Source organism: Macaca fascicularis, chromosome 12 (genome assembly GCF_037993035.2).
Source record: "Macaca fascicularis isolate 582-1 chromosome 12, T2T-MFA8v1.1".
In the NCBI taxonomy this organism is placed as follows: domain Eukaryota; kingdom Metazoa; phylum Chordata; class Mammalia; order Primates; family Cercopithecidae; genus Macaca; species Macaca fascicularis.
The window spans coordinates 107558591-107579875 of NC_088386.1; the positions used below are offsets into that span (position 1 = coordinate 107558591).

The following is a 21285-nucleotide window of genomic DNA, read 5'->3' on the forward strand; positions in this document are numbered from 1 at the left end:
CCCACAGAAGGGCCAGGAGCAGTGGCTCACACCTACACACCCAGCATTTGGGAGGCAGAGGCAGGCGGATTACTTGAGGCTAGGAGTTCAAGACCAGCCTGGCCAACATGGAGAAACCCTGTCTCTACTAAAAATACAAAAATTAGCCAGGCAGAGGCAGGGGAATCTCTTGAACCCAGGAGGCTGACATTGCAGTGAGCCGAGATCATGCCACTGCCATCCAGCCTGGGCCATGCAGCAGAAAATATCTAAAATTTTTTGAGAAAAATAATAAATATTTTAAAATTTTGTCTCAAAAATGTTTTTAAAAATTGAAAGTACTCAAAGAATGTTAAGATTAAAAAAGAGCATCATATTAGGTAAACAATGAACATATATCTGTTGAACCAGTAAATACTATCTAGTCCAAATTTCTCATTTTACTGATGAGAAAATTAAAACAGAAATAAACTTACTTGTTTATGAGCAAATCTAAAGTAATGTTCAGACATCTCTAAGAAGTATCACTACTTCTTCAGAGTATTCCAAGAAGTTTCTCGTTTTGATGAGGGTGAAGAATTGGGCAAACTATTAGTGGGTGTATAAATTGATACATGATTTTTCGAAGACTAATTTGTCTTTATCAAATTTGTGTATGTAAATTCACATGTGACCAAGTAGTTCTGTTTCTAGAAATCTGACTTACAGAAGAATGTGCATCTGTGGACAAATATGTATATAAAAATGTTCATTATTGTAACTGAGAATAATACAATGTAACCTAAATGTCCACTAATAAGGAATAGCTTGAGTAAATTATTGTACAACCGTAACTTGGGAAATAGCTGTAGCATTAAAAAATAAATAAATAAATAAATAAATAAATAAATAAATAAATAAATAAATAAGAAATGAAAAGCCGGGAGCAGTGGCTCAGGCCTGTAATCCCAGCACTTTGGGAGGCCGAGGTGGGCGGATCACAAGGTCAGGAGATGGAGACCATCCTGGCTAACACGGTGAAACCCCCTCTCTATTGAAAATACAAAAAATATTAGCTGGGCGAGGTGGCGGGCGCCTGCAGTCCCAGCTGCTCGGGAGGCTGAGGCAGGAGAATGGCGTGAACCCGAGAGACGGAGCTTGCAGTGAGCCGAGATTGCGCCAGTACACTCCAGCCTGGGTAACAGAGCGAGATTCCCTCTCAAAAAAAAAAAAAAAAAAAAAAAAAAGAAAGAAAAGAAAAGAAAAGAAAAGAAAAAAGAAAAAGAAAAAAAGAATGAGATTGGTTTCTATTTACTGAAATGAAAGGATTTTAAAAATATAATGTGCAGTGAAACAAAAGTGATAGAAGAATAGATATGGCATACCCATTTTTGTAAAACACACAAAACAAAATCCCACAATTTTTATGTGCTTATGTGTATATGTAAATATAAATACACACATATATACCAAATATTACCATAAAGTAATCACTTTATTAAAAAAAGTAGGTTGAGGGAAGCATATTTACTGATGGGAAGGCATTATTATTTCTAGCTTTATGAACTGAATATGACATGAATTAAAACAAAAACTTATACTAAAATAACCTGTGCATTTGGCAGAGCAAGTTCATTATCCCAGTGTTACAAATGAAGAAGTTGAGATTTAAAAACTAGCTTATCCCAGGTCAAATGATAAGTTATTATCAAAGTGGAGATTAAAATTAGTTTTCTGACTCTTATATATCTTCATTTATATGTTTTCGTTAAGTTAAGAGTCACAAATAGTAGGTGTCTAAATGTAAAAATCAAAAGCACTAAAAGGGGAGAGGAAGATAGTTTCAGAAACTGTTTTAAATGCAACACCAAACAGCTAAAGTGATCAAACACGTGTCTATATTACGTCTCTGAAAAACAGCTTGGCTGAGGCTATTTTAACTGACATGACTATGAGTGATGATAATGAAAACTAAGATATTACTCAAATACTCTTTAAATCTCAGACCCAGAGAGGGCCAACACTGAAGTCTATACCTCAGAAAAAGAGACTTTTAGAGGAAACCACTTAAAAGAGTTATACCACAAGCATGTTTTGAGTATATACAGAAGGATATGTTTAGTTTTTCTCCTCGTAGAACACATTTGGGATTACCTTCTTAAAAAAGACAATCAGGGCTGGGCGCGGTGGCTCAGGCCTTTAATCCCAGCACTTTGGGAGACCGAGGCGGGTGGATCACGAGGTCAGGAGTTTGAGACCATCCTGGCTAACACAGTGAAACCCCATCTCTACTAAAAATACAAAAAATTAGCCGGGCATGGTGGCGGGTGCCTGTAGTCCCAGCCACTCAGGAGGCTGAGGCAGGAGAACGGCGTGAACCCAGGGGGCAGAGCTTGCAGTGAGCCGAGGTCATACCACTGCACTCCAGCCTGGGTGACAGAGTGAGACTCCATCTCAGAAAAAAAAAAAAAAAAAGACAATCAGGCCAAGCAGAGTGGCTCACGTCTGTAATTCCAGCACTTTGGGAGGCTGAGGCAGGAGGATCTCTTGAGCTCAGGCATTCGAGACTAGCCTAGCTAACATAATGAGACCTTGTCCCTACCAAAAAGAAAAAAGAAAAACAAAATAGCCAGGCATTGTGGTGTGCATCTGTAGTCCTAGCTGCTTAGGGGGCTGAGGCAGGAGGATCACTTGAGCCCAGGAGTTCAAGGCTACAGTGAGCTATGATTGTGCTTCTGTGCTCTAGCCTGGGCAACACAGCGAGACTCTGTCTCAAAAAAAAGAAGAAAAAAAAAAAGATACATCCTCCTACGAGTCAAATAATGCACTTTTGTAGCGTTTTTCAAACTTTTATTAAAAAATAAATCACGATTTACATACAAATAACATTGTATTATGGCTTAGTACACACATACTTGATGAAATGTTTTGAGGAATAATATTGAGTCTAATTAATGCAAGAGCATTTTGATACTGCCTTTTCTATTTGATTCTAATCTGGTCAATTTCATTCCAATCTATCCTATTTCAATAAAAATGTATTGTTGGGCAGGGTGCACTGAAGTGATTTTATAATCTACTAACAAGTTGCAACCAGCAATCTGAAAGCATTGCCTTATTGCATGAACAAAGGTCAAATTAAGAAATTAGAGAAACCAATCTCTGTGCTTTTCTTATACATGTGCAGCAAATCAGCCTTCTAATGAATTCAGGAATTTAGAGTCACTGGTGATAAAATTTCTTTTTTCTGTAGTTTTAGGATCCCAGAGGATATGGAAAATCACTGCACAATACAGCCTGCCATAATGCCTTGTCTTCAGAATTGTGCCGTTGAGACTGACCATTCTCAGAGGTTTGTGCTTTTTATTCCCACCATCATTACTGGAAATTTGGGATCGTTCAGTCTGAATTTCTCCTACATGGCAGTATATTAAAATGTGGGCCAATACAAAACAACTTTTCGGATCCTCTCTAAGCAATACATTTATAGAAAATAATATAATCTATAGATATTAAAGCTTTTATGCATGATTAATATATTGATAAAAAATTATGATCCCTCTGATCAGGACAAAAGTTCAGAAATCCTCAAAATTTGCCAAAAAAAGTCATATCACAATAAAGAGCGTATTACTTATTATATTTGTTGTTACTTCCTTTCTTAAAATTCTGAAATTACATATGCAGTACCTATTTTCAGAGAAATATAAGCAACTACAGATATGTAGAATTAAAGACAATTCATTTGTTCTCTTACAATAGCAATAACAACCAATGTCAACTTTTGAGTCTCTATGAATGCTTGACATCCCTATTATGGTTCCACACTAGTATGAGAGTAAAGAAAACACAAAACGCACAATCAAAAGTAACTCAATATAATGCAGATCTTTATAATTTTCAAATCCAGGAAGGGGACACGATCTCTCTTCCTGCCTCCAAAAAATTATCCCATCAATCTACATTTCTCTACATGCAGAAATCTCTTATTCTCCTCCTTCAGAACTTTCTCTCACCCGACTTCCTCTTGTCTCTCCTACCTTGTTTCCAGTGTATATACCGAAATGATTCATGAGGTTGAAATGAGATAATTCATGTGAAGCTGTTAGTACAAAACTGGCACAATGGATAACTACAGGAAGTTCTCTGGAGATGACTTTACATAATTTTCGACTTTACATAATAGCTAATTTTGACTTTACATAATAGCTGTGCTAGATTAGACACATTGCTTAACCTCTCTGTGCTTTAGTTCTTCATCTATAAAATAAAAATAACAAATGTACTTACCTCATGAAGCTGTTACAAAGATTTTATATATTACAGGAAATTATTAATTTGGAATAGTGCCTAATATACAGTGAACATTATATAAATATTGGCTCTTGGTGTTAAGTAATCGATGAATGGTAGTTATTATCTCACTTTATAGCTTGCTATTTTTAACTAAATATTACATCATTAATTGTCTTTTGTAGAAGCATAAATATGCTTCTGCTGTATTATTTTTCAAAGCTCTATATTATACTCTTGTATGAATATACTCTAACTGAATCCTCTTTCTAAGCTATTTGCTCTGTTTGTATTTTTTACTATTATAAATCCTGCTGTAATATACACTATTGAACATTTGTTTTGTGCATATGATAATCTGAGTGTTAAAATAATACATTTCATGGTTCAAGAAAATGCATATTTTAAATCCTTTGACATAAATGACCAATTAGTCTACATGGTGATTTTTACCTCTTTATAATCCACCAAGAATAACTGATACTGTTCCAAGTTCCATACTTTCATTCTTACTAGGAGTTATCTGAATATGTTTTTAATTTATAAAATTGTATGTCATTGATTATAAGTAATGTCAAGCATTTTTTGCAGATTTCTTGTGTAAATGTTCCATTCTTTTTAATTAAAATTATTTTAAAAATACAGACTAAACTATAATGCAGTTAAAATAATCTTTTTCCTTTTTTTTTTTTTTCTTTTTTTTGACAGAGTCTTGCTCTGTTGCCCAGGCTGGAGTGAAGTGGCATGATCTTGGCTCACTGCAACCTCCCCATCCCAGGTTCAAGGGATTCTCCTGCCTCAGCCTCCTGAGTAGCTGGGATTACAGGCGCCCACCACCACTCCCAGCTAATTTTTTATACTTTTAGTAGAGATGGGGTTTTACCATGTTGGCCAGGCTGGTCTTGAACTCCTGAAATCAGGTGACCCACCTGCCTCGGCCTCCCAGAGTGCTGTGATTACAGGCATGAGCCACTGTGCCCAGCATCCCCCCCCCCCTTTTTTTTTTTTTTTTGAGATGGAGTTTCCTCTGTCGCCCAGGCTGGAGTGCAGTGATGTGATCTTGGCTCACTGCAACCTCTGCTTCCTGGGTTCAAGCGATTCTCATGCCTCAGTCTCCCGAGTAGCTGGGATTACAGGTGCCACCACCATGCCTGGCAATTTTTTGCATTTTTAGTAGAGATGGGGTTTCACCATGTTGGCCAGGCTGGTCTCGAACTCCTGACCTCAAGTGATCTGCCTGCCTCAGCCTCCTAAAGTGCTGGGTTTACAGGCATGAGCCATCGTGACTGGCCAGAAAATAATCTTTTTGTTACATTTTATTTTGTATTTGTTATGTCATGTTTAAAAAGAGAGTCATCATCCTGTAATTTTTACCTCTATTTTTTTCCTAGTACTTCCAGTTATATCACGTGTTTTTAAATTTTTAATCTATAATTCATCAATCTGTATAGGTCTATCTACTTATAGACTATCTATATAGTCTATCTTATGCTCTTTAAACTTTTAATGTACAACCCATCTTATGTCTTTTGTTTTATTGTAGGGTTCCTAACATTACCTGATTCCATAAGTGAACCATTTATTCATACTCTTTGTTAAATAACCTATGCTTTTGTCATTTTTTTAAAATGTTACCTTTGTAAAAACTAAATTACTGTAGACACTTGCCTCCAAATGTCTAACTTTGTCAGATTGCATTTAAGCAATACCATTCTGAACCAGTTATATACTGTTTTAATAATTATTACTTTTTAACATTTTAATACTTGATAGGGAAAATCATTCCACAGGGTTATTCTTTTCAAACATCTGGCCATTTATTTATTTATTTATTTAGAGACAGAGTCTTGCTCTGTTGCCAGTCTGGAGTGCAGTGGTGCAATCTCGGCTCGCCGCAACCCCCGCCTCCCCGGTTCAACCTATTCTCCTGCCTCAGCCTCCCAAGTAGCTGGGACTACAGGCGCATGCCACCATGCCCAGCTAATTTTTATATTTTTGGTAGAGATGGGGTTTCACCATTTTGACCAGGATGGTCTCAATCTCTTGACCTCATGATCTGCCCGCCTCGGCCTCCCAAAGTGTTGGGATTACAGACTTGAGCCACCGTGCCCGGCCTCATCTGGCTATTTTATTAAATATATTTTTAAGAGATTCTTTAGAAAAAAAGCATTGATAATTGAATAAGATAGTTAAAAAATATAGATTAATTTTAGAAGAACTGACATTTGCAAAGCATGGGCATTTCTATCTTAGAATGCAGTAGTTCTCTATTCATTTAATTTTGTGGTTACATCTTGGTGAAATATTGTAGCTTGGTTTTTCTTTTAAATTATCAGCAACTAGTTGTTAACATCAGAATCTGTCTTTTTTTTCTGTTCCCTCATTCTATTTTCTAGTCAATGAAATTACATACATCTTAAATACATATAACATACTTATTAAAGAGGAAAATAATCACCCTGTGTGACAGTTACTCAAGAAATACTGAAATCAGAACAAAACTCGTAGGTATTCCTGTGGTCATAATGCTCTATCAGCTCCATTATAACACAATTCATGGGCAAAAAGATTTTAGATAGACCAAAAATAACTGTCTTCAGTGAGACAGTAATATGTACAAATTATTTTTTAAAAATATTTTTGTATGTTTTTATAACTCATCATAAATTAATAGAGTGCATATTTCTTTGGAAAGTGCCCATAGTAATGAAGAGATGCAGCCATGATAATATTATAAATTGTTGAGTAATATATAAAATTTATATTGGCTTCAGAAATGGAATATTGACATGTCTGATATTTAGTGAATTCACATTTATTCTAATATAATGGGCAAAAATGTGACTTGGTACAAGAGAAGTTGACCTGTATCCAGTTGCCCCTTCTTATCCTCTTTCATCCCTATACTGTTTACTTATTTATTTAACCAAATTGATTACTTTGAAAAAGAATATAACACATTTCAGACAATCTTAAGGCAGAACTTTAAAGAGAATATCTTTCTTCATGCTTGCTAAATTCTCAAACCATGACAGTCGTATGGAAGTGCTTGCTTTTCCCAGAATAATATCTCACACTTCTTTCCATTTCTGTAGCCAAAATAGTATGGCTGTCCTATTCATCAGAAGCATGTCACATGTAGGTAATTTTGAAATTTTCTCTTTGATAGTCAAATATAGTTACTCTAATGACAGTCAGCTCTTTTGCTGTGAAGACACAAATAATTCAGAATAAGTTGTCATCACTACCAAAATAACAAAATTATTTTACTGGTAGAACTTTCAGATATATCTAACTGTTCTTCTCAATGTTCTATTAATAATCCTTTAAATGTGGAGTATTCACCTTCTGATCTCTCTGCTTAGAATAGCTATCTGCACAACACCCCACAGTTTGCATTCTCCCAATCTATCTATATCTGTATCTATATAATCTATAACTATATATGTAGTAATACACACACACACACTAGATGATTCATAGATAGATAGATAGATAGATAGATAGATAGATAGATAGATAGATAGAAGATAAGGGAACTTGTTGAAACTGAGGTTCTTAAATTGAGTTAGGTAGGACCAAATCTCTAGTTACCTAATGTCCCAGTTTAATATTCTTTTTGATCATTTCCAATATTCGTCACCTTTGTCTTATATCTAACCCACAGTATGCCCACAGAACAGGAACAATTTTATATATACCTTTCTACCCCTGAAGCTCTTGGCTTGGCATTATCTCCTGAATCCCATTAAATCGTAATATACAGAGTATTTTAAATATATACATTTCCTGTAGTTAAAATGAAACAACTTGTTCTTTTAAATATTTGAGAAAAGTCATTACATTACAACAAATATTATCAACTTATGTCAAAATTAAGAGCACATCAGGGAAGATTTTTCTCATTTTTCTACCAGTAAATTATTGGGGCACTTTTTGAAATGTTCGATCTAATCAAGTAATTAGCTCATTGTAATGTTTACTTTAATTTCACAATATCTCCAGAAACCATAAGTCCAAAAAAGGAAAAATGGGAATAACTGAATTCAATAAGAAGGCTTATGGATGTGCAAAGTTATTAGTAAAATACAAGGGTTTTAATTAAAGATGTTGGCGTTTACAAAGACTCGCTGTTATCCTGATTGATGGTGCCTGCTGGCTCAGCTCTTTCCCTGTTTCCCATTAGCTCCCACTTGCTTTTCTCTGCTCTAATTGGATATTTACCACATCGGCACCTTCTTTTTAAACAACAATTGTTCCACAAAGAATGTAAATACAATTACACTTTAGACAAATTATATGTGTATGCATGTGTGTGAGTATAATTAGTTAATTATCTTCATAATTTGTCATTTTGGTTTCACAATCTACAGGAAATTCTTGAAAATTTCATGGAGAAAGATACAATTTAATTTTCAACTGCAACGTTTCGGGCTGAAATTTTGAGGAACAAAAATATATAATCATTTTGTTAGATTTTATTATTCTATTTCAAAGGAGTTCCAGATATACTTTGGAATACATAAAAGAAGATGTATATATTTCTAACATTTTTCTTAAGAATAAATAAAATGCATAAGCCACGCTAAGGTTTTGGTTTATTTTTCACCTTTACTATTAAACTGAAACTTTTAACATATTGCAAATGTTAAAACCAATTTCCTTCATGCCCAAGCATAATAAATTACCGAGGAAAATGCTAAATAAGTTCTAAATTTTCCTAGCATATTCTATAATGTCTGTATGGAAATAATAAATAACATAAAATGTTGTTTGGAACAAAGTTTTCTTTTGCCAGTATAGCACTACCCATATTAACAATTATCTACAACAACAACAAAATACAGTGCTTATCTTTATTTTACTATTATTCTATTTTTGATTAAAAAAAAGATTTTGAGATAAGCTGGCAGGTTCTATTACTTATGACAGTCTAGGAAGACAGTCTAGGAAGACTGTCATAAGTAAGTAAGAAGTAAGAGGTAAATCCCATCAAAAGGACTTTTCTTTTTGCTAAAGTAATGCATTAGTCAGTTTAATGACATTTAAATGGAGAGAAGTATGTCTGTTCACTCCAGTGGTTAAAGTATGTATTTCTTCATTAATTTTGTGGTATTTCAACTTCTACAATAAATAATGTTTTTAACCTATTGTCAAACTCACATTTTTCAATCAGCTTATCAGCAAGAGACGCCACTTATAAAGCAACTTAGAAAACTAAAGGGTATATTGAGTGGTTATAATTATGACTACTTTAATGCAAAATGTATGCAAGGGTCAGGAAAATCAAACTGTAATATTTGGATATATGCCTTTTTCCCCCTCCTCATTCAAAATGCAGTGACTGAGATAACATCAGGTCTAGCAGGACAAAAAGAATGTGTAAAATGAAATGACCACCCTTTCTGATAATGGGAGACTGGAGAGAGCTGGCCTGATATTGTGCTTAAAGATAAAAAAGGACATGCAGTATCTACTTTAAATGAGATAAGTGTGCTTCATATATCTTGCAGGGACAGAGATAACTTTGTTTCTTTAATCATTTTTATTTATTTCTTAAACCTTAGTCTCTCTCATACCTAAAACCTATAGAGCTCAGACCTTATAACTCAGTTCTTATGAATAGAGAGAGTTGTCATTCTTACCCGTAAGCCTGCTAAATAATACTTCTATAAGCTTCAGACTTCACATGGCAGATAAGTTTGTCTCCCCTGACATGACTACATTAATCCACTGAATCAATTTACTTAAGCTGTGCTATGGAGCAATGCAGCCACCATTTAACTGAGCTTAAAAGTACTTTCAAGTTTGAGTCACTGCTCCACATGTAATGTAGCTCTCAGTGTCCCATCATAAGTTCTCTTTCAACCCTTTGCAACACTGTGAGAAATATTCTTGTTAGGTTTATAAGGTCATGATGCTCTAACATCCAGAAGGATTTAAGAATAATAAATTCATGATGTTTCAGAAAATCAGACTCATAAGTAACACAGGAAGAGGGGAACACTTGGTTAGATTTTACAAGCACTATCTACTTACATTAATATTTACAAAATTCTTTAAGTTGAATGAGTTTTTTTAAAGAATTTATCTAGAAAAATATTTCATATGTTACAAAAACATTTTAAAAAAACATACTAGTTTCACAGTTTAGTCTGAACATAATTAAATGCTATGGAGGAACAATGACACAATTAAATTATCTAACATGCAATCAAGCTAACTGTGGCACACAAACAAGTACACAAAATAACTTGCAAAATGTTACTAAATTTTACTAAAAATGTACTAAATTTTACTAAAAATGTAAAACATTTTACTGAAATTTCTGTCTGGTAGGTTTGCATAGTGAACTGTTGTTCATAGTAAGTTGACGGTTTGTTCACATTCTTTTTCTATTTAGCTAAATCTATTAAAAAACAAAAACAAAAACCTTTTCTTCATTTCTTCTGTTTAAAACCTCTGGCCTCCCACAGACCTTCCCTGAAGCTCACTGTTGTTGTGACCGGTTTCTTTGTTTCTCTGTATCTCTATTCAGAGATGTTTTTCAATCTGATCACCACTCTTGGCTTCATTTCACCCTAACAAGTCATTCATTTTCATGAACTTGTTCTCCCAGAGCCTGGGCCATTTGTCTTTAGCGTGGCTTCTCACCATTTAGTGACAAAGAGGATAACTCTCAGCACATTTGCTAGGAGACACCTGTGGGAAGATGTCAGCACTGATAAGGTGTAGTCAGTGAAATATATGCTTCACTTCAGTTGCCTTAGCTGAGGTGTGGGACTTTTTAATACTTTTTTCTCTTTTCCCCAATGTATGGAAAGTCTCAGAGAATAATTATCCATAAAAAATAAGGAAATATTTGGTAAATCATGAAGTTGAATACTTCCAGAGAAGTCTTCACTAAAGTGAATTTACTGTAGTCATAGGGAAATAGGTCACTTGTAAATAACATATGAGTATGTCTTTCAGACTCTAAAATGTACTTTTATATAGTCAATCTAGAAAAGCAGAATATTGTCAAAAACTTACATAGCATGTTTTCTGATTTTTTAAAAGTTAAGTCAGGGTCAGATATAAGTGTATCTTTAGTGGACTTAAGAGTAAATAATACGTTTTAATTAACAGAAGAGTCACTGGAAATCTACAGAAGCCGAAAATAATTGACTTTAAGAAAATGAATCATGTGTGTTACAACTGTATGAGGTCTCTGGAGGTCTCGTATTGTTATGGAATCTCCCGTGAGATCTAATTCTCAAAAAATACAACCTAAATTCTAAAATTCTGATCTTACAACAAGTATATTTTTGAGTAGTTCCAAAATACTTTTTGCCTCAGGATGCTGGGCTCTTTAAATATGGATAAGAAATTTCGCTTTCAAGTAGCTCAGACTAAGAGAGAGAGAGAGAGAGAGGAGGGCAGGAATGAATGTCAAGGGCAGGCAGCCTCCAACCCCGCTCCAGGGCTTTTGCTCTTCCATGTCCCAGCCACCAGGTGTCAGTACACTTCACAAGGTGGAACTGGCCTACAGGAGTTTGCCTTCCATATTCATTCATTCAGATTTAAATTGGAATAAGTTTTCTAACAGTATCCTTTCTAGTTTATTATAATATCGGCTATTATTTATTGGGTTTTGGATACACTAATAATTATTTAAGTGCTTCAATTGCATTGTTGTATTGAACTTCATTGTGCCCCCCACCTTCCACTTCCCGAAAAAGAAAAGAAAAGAAAACAAACAAACAAACAAAAAACCCTCAGGCAAGTATAATTATCTCCATTGTATAGGTGTGGTAACGATATTTTGAAAGATGAAGTCATTTTCCCATGATAGAAAGTGGAAACAACTGGGATTTGTATCTTTTGGCTAATTTCAAATCCAGCTTCCTAGATTACCAAACTGTGCTACAAAATATTGTATCCAGGAAACAGTTGTCTTTAGACTAAGAACACTTAGGTTAAAATTCCAGGTATTAGCTGTGTAAATTTAACCCTTTAATCATTTCCTCTGCTTATATTTACTCAACTGTAAAATGGGGTTAATGTAACTGCCCTCTTTAACTCACAGGAATATTGTGAAAATGTATTTTTAAAATGAAAATATTTAATAAAGTTCTATGTTGACTTGTATACTATTCTAAAATTTGGCCGGTGTGGTGGCTCACACCTGTAATCCCAGCACTTTGGAAGGCCAAGGACAGAGGATTGCTTGAAGCCAAGAGTTTGAGACCAGTCTGGGCAACAGACAGCCCTGTCATTACTTTAACAAAAAAAAAAAAAAAAAAAAAAAAAAGCTGAGTGCAGTGGCACGTGCTTGTAGTCCCAGCAACTCAGGATGCTAAGGCGAGGGTTGCTTGAGCCTAGGAATTTGAGGGTGCAGTCTGCAGTCAGCTACGATTGTGCCACTGCACTCCAGCCTGGGCAAAAGAGTGAAACACTGTCTCAAAAACAAAATGATATAAAATAAAATAAAATTTGTACTGGTTTATCAGGTCCATGTATTTGTTGAGTTTAAATTTGGTAGGCTTTGTAGAGTAAGCACAGTGGCTGTTAAGCCAATTTTAGATTATAGTAAGGATAGCTTCTATGCTGAAAAATTAGCTGAATTAAGTAATTTCACATCTGATGATTTGATACATGAATTATAACTTGATGATTTTCTTAGTCAGGACTTCCTCCCACCTGCATTTGTCAGCAAGTGGTAAAACTCCATTCAGGCTGGGCGCAGTGGCTCACACCTATAATCCCAGCACTTTAGGAAGCTGAGGCGAGTGGATCACCTGAGGTCAGGAGTTCAAGACCAGCCTGGCCAGCATGGCGAAACCCCGTCTCTACTAAAAGTACAAAAAATTAGCCAGGCTTGGTAGCACATGCCTGTAATCCCAGCTACATGTGAGGCTGAGGCAGGAGAATTGCTTGGACCCAGGAGGCAGAGGTTGCATTGAGCCAAGATCGTACCACTGCCCTCTAGCCTCTGCGACAGAGCGAGACTCTGTCTCAAAAAAAAAAAAGAAAAGAAAAAAAGAAAACCCTCCATTCAAATATACTAGAAGAACATCATGTTTCTTATGGAACCTAAGGACAGAAGTATAGCTGGACCTCATGAAACCCAGAGAACTAGGAGGTAAACATTGTCAAAAAATGTTATTCTTCCTTTCCTCAACTCTCTGTATGACTGCTTTATTCTTTAGTGTCTTTGGGGACTGGTTCTTTCTGCTTCTCATTAACATACATAGTCCAAAAATGGAAATCTCAATTAGCTTTAATATCTCTTCAAGTTCATGTTTCTAAGGTAGTGTAACCAGCACTTCTAGATCCCAAATCTAAATTCTCTGGAGAGAGAACTTGATTGGCCCAGCCTAGTCAATTTCCACCCATATTACAAGATTTCTCAACCCTCAGTACTATTAACATTTTGTATTTGTACTGACTAATGCTTTGTTTGCGTAGGGGTAGGAGAGGCTTTCCCATGCATTATAGGGTATTTGGCATCATATCTGGTCTCTACTTTACCAGTGCCAGAAGATGATCCCTCTCACCCCTCCTCCATGATGTGACAACCCAAATTACCAAAAGTCCCCTGTGGGGCAAAATCACTTCTGGTTGATAAACACTGACTTATGAAGTAAAGGGTAAAGTATCCCATAAAACAAACATGCCTTCTTGTGCTGACGATCTAGAAGAGTTGTTTTTTGGAGAAGGCCAAGTGTCTGCTTGGCAAGTATCCTGAAAGTGGTCTATTACAAAAATAAGAGATGTTGGTGGAAACTATAACTTTTGTAAAATTTAGCCAACATAAGCAGATCTACTAAAATACATTAAAAGGTTCAGAATTTTAAGCACTGTATAAATTGAAAGAAAATTTCAATCAAAGTTAGGGAAAACTCATAGATGTTGTTTCCGCATTCTACCCTAATACAGTGATTTTCACATTTTTTACTCATATATCTCAATCTGAGAATAAGTATTCACCATCTATGTATATATAATATATAATACGTATACACAGAGTCTTTCTTGGTATCTACAGAAAATTGGTTCCAGGACCCCCATAAATACCAAATTCCATAGATGTTCACTTCCCTTATATGAAATGGCATATAGTATTTGAGTATAAACTACACACATCATCCTGTATACTTTAAATCATCTCTATATTACTTATAATGCATAATGCAATGTAAATGCTATGTAAATAGATGTTATAATGTATTTTTTCTTTGTATTATTTTTAATTGTTTATTATTTTAATTGTTTTTTTCCAAATATTTTTGATCTACAGTTGGGTGAATTTGCCATGTGGAAGCCAATGATATGGAGAAATGACTATAAAATCTGTACATATAATCAATACTACTGCATTTTGTAATCTGTAAAAATACACATAAAATAAGACACAGATGAAATTAATAATTAAATTCTTATCTTAATTTTAATAGTATTAATTTTAATTATTAATAGTATTATTGAATATACTGTGTGAGACTTCTGATGTAGAAAAGATGGCAGAGACCTTTTTCTTCCTACCTGTTAAATTCAACTCTAAACCCTGAACGTAATGCAAGAGACAACCAAAGGAGAAATCTGAAAGGTGGTGGGAGGAAGTAATTTTGCTTTGGGATCTAGCACTGGAGGAATAACACAACATCAGGGTGTCTTAAGTCCCCCTACTCAACAGAAGAGGGATCCATCCCAGCGTTTCCCAAATCTAAGCTCCTTCATCCCTCAGATCTATGGTGAGTCCCTCAACAGTACTAGCGGAGCCCCATGGGCCTGAGACTCCCCTCCTCTACCAGGAGGGTGTGGCCTGGCCCACCAGAGTGGCTCAGCCACAAGAAGGAACTTTTGCAGAAGCCTCTTTGACCCCTCTGTAAAATAAGTAAGTGAATACATAAAATAAGTAGGTGAGTGAGTAAAAACTCACTTTTAATTTTGATACCTCGGAAGTTTTCTTCTGTCATGAAATGACCAGTGGATATCTAGCACTTTCACAGTCTCTTTGGTTGTCGCTTCATCACAAAGTGTTGCAGATTTTTCCTTATTTTAGAGAACCTGACTTCCTGCAAATGGCCACATGAGTGTCAGACCAGCGCTGGGATGCAATTTAGCCTCGACTTCTTTGCTATTAAAATAATACCTCCAAATGTTGTGAATGAATTTCACACAATAATCTCACCTCATTTAAAAGCCTGTTTAAAATTCTTGTCAATATATTCCCGCCATAAAACACTGTTTCTATTAAATTAGTTAATTTAAATCTGCATTGACTATTTTGCATCTAACCCTTTGACAAAGATCCAAAAATTCCCTAATGAACTACTTTGTCCAAAGAGTAGGGATGGAAATAGGCATTTATGGACGTCGCTCTCGGTAGAGCTAATTGTTCCAACCTCAATAGAAAACAAGATCTCCATTTTGCTGTTCTCTACCAATTTCCAAATCCACATGTCTATGACCCTACAAATTCACCTCTAGAAATTAATACTACAAATAATTCATACGCATGCATGGGTTGAAGAAATCAAGTTGTAGTACAACATGCAAAACATGCTAATATTTGAATGAAAAATGGGGTGAGTGCTTATATACCTACTTCCTTGGGTATATATAAACTATTTTTGGAAAAATACACCAAAATAGCCAATAATATTTGTTGCCTATGGATAGCTGAGGGAAAAAGGTGGGACCCACGTGGGAAGATACTATTTTACCTTATAATCTTATCTATTTCATGAATTTTGGATATGAGAATGTCCATGAATTAAAATTAATAAATTTAAGAAATCATTTATCATTGAAAATATCTCTCCTGTATTTTTATTCTTTGGTGGTTCACAATAAAATAATTCTTTTTGTATTTCTTTATTAAAAGAGAATCTAGCAAATAGAACTAGAAAAATGTGAACTGAGACAAATTAGAAATCTGTAAAATTTCATCAAAGCGTGTAATATTTGTATGTTTGAATCTTTAATAATATTTTCTGTGTCATCTATGCTAATAAAGAAATATATGTCAACTTGTTACTATACTTTTTTTCCATATCATATTTCAGTCATTTTTATTGCAGCAGGAAGAATGAGTGTTTACTACTTGTATAGGACATTTTATTTTTCATTTTTAAAGAAATCATTTATTCTTAAGATTCATGAAAGTTCAGTGCTGGTTTGAGTACTAAACAACATTAAGAATGCTGAAAAAAATCTAGCTATTTGTCTTTATATTTAGTATGGTTTGTTACTATATATCTTAGCAATGATGATAGCTTCATATTTTCTTTAGCTAATGACTAATCCAAGAAACAATATAAACTAAGGGCAATAGTCATTGTCAACAATAGTGACTATTTCCATAATTCATAAAGTTTGTATCCCTCTGCCTGGAACACTGCCTGGAAAAATACAGTGGGTACATAGTAGTACCCTTTCTTTTTTTCTTTCCTCTCCTTTGTAATGAATGAATAGTGAAATAATTAGTGAAAGGACTGAGAGACCCAGTTAACCTGAAATTTTGTACACAATGGATTTCCCACTTCTAGTGATGTAAAAACTATTTTGTACACATCAGATTTCCCACTTTTAGTGATGTAAAAACTCTAAAGTTATAGCTACTATCACCACAGCTGTGCTATTGAGATCATTAACCTAGACACCAAGAAGAAACCTAAGAATCAAGTATATATTAATTTTCATTTGAAAGCAATCAAAATTGGGTAGTTTTCTTGGCCCAAAGCAAATCAACCACAAGGAGGCAATAGTTCATTTCATGTTTTAGATGACCAGAGGCATGAAATGTACCAATCATAAAAATTCGTTGGCCACATCAAACCTGTGTGCTCTCACTGATGAATACTTACAAGTCTGGCAATGATTTTCCGTGGGTCCCCAGCAACGGCCAGTACAGGACTTATGGCAACGTCCACCTGCAGAACAGGAAAAGGGAAAAAGCACATGCACGTTATAATCTTTCACTCCTCGACTAGGAGTAACTCCTCAAAGGAAATACTCCTGCTCCTTTACGAGGATTTTTATGTCATACTAGAGCTGACACATAGCCCATAAAATGCACACTTAAGTAGGAAAACCTGAATGTCAAATATATGTGAGACTAAAGTACAACCTTCTGGTATTCAAATCCTCTTATCATTTTATAGGAAAATAAAATAAATGAATTTGTGAATTTTCTCAGAAAATCAAAAGCAAATAATTATATTTAATAAGTTTCACTTTCGCTATAGAGCATTATTATTCTATTGATCTAATCTACTTGATATAATTTCCAGAGATCACATCTTACTGAGAGCAGCATATATTAAAAAGTAAAGCAATAGAAATAAGTTGAAATCTCTGAGAACAAGAATATATTTTTACAAACACATGAAAAATCATCAGAATAAATGGCAAAATCCTGCATTTAAGCTATTTTTGAAAGCTTAATTTCAATTATTTTTATGCTTCTAAAATGTTTATTAACATTATTATTTGCATTTTCAAATATAAGCCTTAATCTTCTATAGTGGCATCTTCTTCTACCATAGGTATTTGCCTCAACAAACATAGCTGTCCCACAAAGAAATTCCCATCGGGACTCAAAATAAAGAATATTAGCTGGAAGAAGTCATGTAAAAATGACTTCCTTTGAATCTTATTTTTGAATTTCATAGGTTCACTCTAAATTTCTGTGGGCACATGACACATTTTTGGAATAAAATATAGATGTTAAAAATCTATTAAAGCTTAAAACTTTTCCTTATACAGAAATGTTTTATATGACATTTCCTTAAATGCTTCTTATTAAACATTGTCAATTTTCTAATAATAATTGTTAATAGAATTCTCCCATTTAAAGTGTTTAACAAAGTTAACTATATCATAAATATCATCAAATAACATCTGATCAGATGCTCCCATCTTTCCTTGATCCAAGTTTTTAATTCCTCAACCAGAAAGTTCTTACAACCTGGAGTGTTTTCCCGCCTCCAATGAAATTGCCTAAGTGAGCCTGTCCTGTTAACTGAGTACATGGTTAAGATACAGATTCAACAGACACTTTCTCTGGCTGAATCTCAGACCATTCACATGGTCTACCATTGAGAAAGTAAACTGTACTCTTTCCAAGTTAATACAATACTTAGGTTCTATTCCAGTCATCTTCTTAAAAGTACTGGGATCTTTGCTACAACAGAGTTTATTTAAAGCAATTCTATTTGTGAAGTATTGCTGCTGACATCACCAGTATATAATATCCTGTCACTCTGCCATCTGTTTATTTAGAGCCAAACACATTATAACAACATAATGCAAGCTCATTGTAGCTGACAGGAAAAGGACTCCATCTGGCCTGAACAATATAACTTTAATCAGTGATAATGATAATTATTATTAAAAACTTACAGGAGTTCTTTTGTACAAAGTTAATAAATCTAAATTGATTTATACTAGTGGAAATTAGAAAGGACTGTGAGACAAAATAGGAGGCAGTGAAAACTTTTTGGAGTACAAACTTTTTTATGAGAAAGTAGCTAATGTTAATGTGATTCCTTATATTTGGTATAATCCTCTAAATTGATCCATTAAGTGATCTGTTAATTGAAGATAGTTGAAGCATAAGATATTCTACCATTTAATCTACGATTTATTTAATCATGTTTGGGGCTGATAAAATATTTGGCCTTATTCTTTGTGGCCAGAATACTACCTAACTGGAAAAAAAAAGAAAGAACAGAAAAGAAAAGAAAAGATAAAAGCAAATAGAAGAGAAGGAAAGAAAAAGAAAGGAGGACGGAAGGAAGGAACCAGGAAAGGAAGGAGTTAAGTAACACAATTCATATTAGACATTTTAATATTCTCAATGTTTTTCTCCTACTCGATTAATTTTTTAACTTCTTATTCATGAAATTCCAATTTGCCACCCAGACATCTGATCCCAGATTCAATATAAAAAGGCATGTTGCTAGAAATACTGTTGATGGTTCTTGATAAGGTATCAGGGCAAGGCCCATCTATTTGAAAATGTGATGTAGTACCCACACACACACAAAAACAAGTTGAAATAATTTAACCTTGACTGTCTACTTGATATTATGAGATTTTTTTGGTAGTTTCCATTTCCACTTGACCTACACATTTCAGAATTCTATCATGACAAACACACTAGAGGATCTAGAATTGATTGTACTCCCATAAATGGCTGTTCAGCCAGGACTACCTTTATTTTACTTTCTCTCTAGAGCCTTGACACTTTTGGAATCTGTTCTAGTACTCAGTTCAACTTTAGCTTTACTCTTCAAAATAGTGCAAGACATGGCACTTTTGTTATCACTGGATGTCGCCAATTAACAATTAAGTAAATGCTACAATATCTGACCAAAATATCTGATTAGAGATATTTATGAATCAATGTACTTACTACATTTTTATGTCTGTAACCTTAGTTTGATTCTTGCAGTTAATTGGGAAGTATAGAAGGAGTTCCCACAGTAATTAACTGCCTAGCACAGAAAAAAAACAACAAAATTTCCCATAAGTGTTCCCTCCTATGTCCTTCCAACCATGTATCCCTGATTATCTCATAAGCACCTTCTTTATTTTGTGTATTAGGCATGATGTTAAGCAATGGACATAAAACATTAAACTGAAACAGTTAAGTTTATCACCCTGTTAGAGTTTAGAATTAATTCAGGAAAAGAGTTTTGACTACTCTGTAGCTAATGTTCACCCTCTATCAGTTTAAGGGAAAAAGCCAATAAATCTAAATTTTTAACAGCCCACTAGCCCAGGAAAGAAGAGTTGGATGAAAGCAGGTGGAGCTAGATCATTCCCAGTCTAATTCCCAGCTACACTGGAAGTCAGCTACATTCCTTAAACAATGACTCGTCCATGTGACATCTAAAAGGAGCTCACCCTAGACCATATCAGTAAAGAGTGTAAGTATAGGCTTCAATATGTCCCTCGTTTGTCTGAAAAAACAAAACAAAACAAAACAAAAAACAAATATTTTAATGATAGCCTACTAGCTTACTGGGATTTTCTTCCTGCCCTCTGTTCTCAGGCATGCACTAACCTCAAAAGTCCTGATTTCATGTGAAAAAGAGGTCTTATATGTTTGTCATATTTAGTGTGAATTAGTTTTATAAACTACTTCTCCCCAGAGTGTGTTTTGTAAATGAGGGCCACAAAGAGAGGAATTAGTCAGATGCCAGAATATGCAAATGAGAGCAGTGTTTGGGGTTTTGCCAATGCTGTCCCAAACAAATCTTCCCACTTCCATGTCTCAACCTGGTAGATGATTCTTTCCATTGATTATTGCAATAATTTTTTTTTTTTTTTTTTTTTTGAGATGGAGTCTCGCTCTGTTGCACAGACTGGAGTGAAGTGGCGCAATCTCAGCTCATTGCAACCTCTGCCTCCCGGGTTCAAGCAATTCTCTGCCTCAGCCTCCCGAGTAGCTGGGATTACAGGTGCCTGCCACACGCCCAGCTAATTTTTGTATTTTTGGTAGAGATGGGGTTTCACCACCTTGGCCAGGTTGGTCTTGAACTTCTGACCTCGCGATCCACCTATCTAGGCCTCCCAAAGTGTTGGGATTGCAGGCATGGGCCATTGTGCCTGACCTTTTTTTTGAGACAGAGTTTCGTTCCTGTTGCCCAGGCTGGAGTGCAATGGCACAGTTTCGGCTCACTGCAACCTCCACTTCCCAGGTTCAAGTGATTCTCCTACCTTAGCTGCCCAGGTAGCTGGGATTATAGGAATGCACCACCACACTGGGCTAATTTTTGTGTTTTTTAGTAGAGACGGGGTTCACCCTGTTGGCCAGGCTGGTCTCGAACTCCTGACCTCAGGTGATCTGCCCGCCTCAGCCTCCCAAAGTGCTCGGATTACAGGTGTAAGCCACCGTGACTGGCCTGCAATAATTCTTTTAAAGCTATGTGAGAAAACAGTCTACTTTTTTACTAAAAATGAAAAATGTGACATTTCCATATAGCTCAGTCATAGGAGAATTAATCAAATTAGTATGTCCGGTTATTCTGACTCAAA

General features: G+C 35.0%; 1 protein-coding gene across 6 annotated transcripts in view; it reads right to left on the bottom strand.

The window, feature by feature from the left end:
* Positions 1 to 21285, bottom strand: part of ERBB4 (erb-b2 receptor tyrosine kinase 4) — a 1185936-nt gene that overhangs the window by 361660 nt on the left and 802991 nt on the right. For all 6 annotated transcript variants that reach the window (XM_005574181.5, XM_005574179.5, XM_005574182.5 and 3 more), the window contains exon 5: positions 17106 to 17171. In XM_005574181.5, the coding sequence (XP_005574238.1) occupies positions 17106 to 17171 (66 nt within the window). The remainder of the gene's footprint in view (positions 1 to 17105; positions 17172 to 21285) is intronic.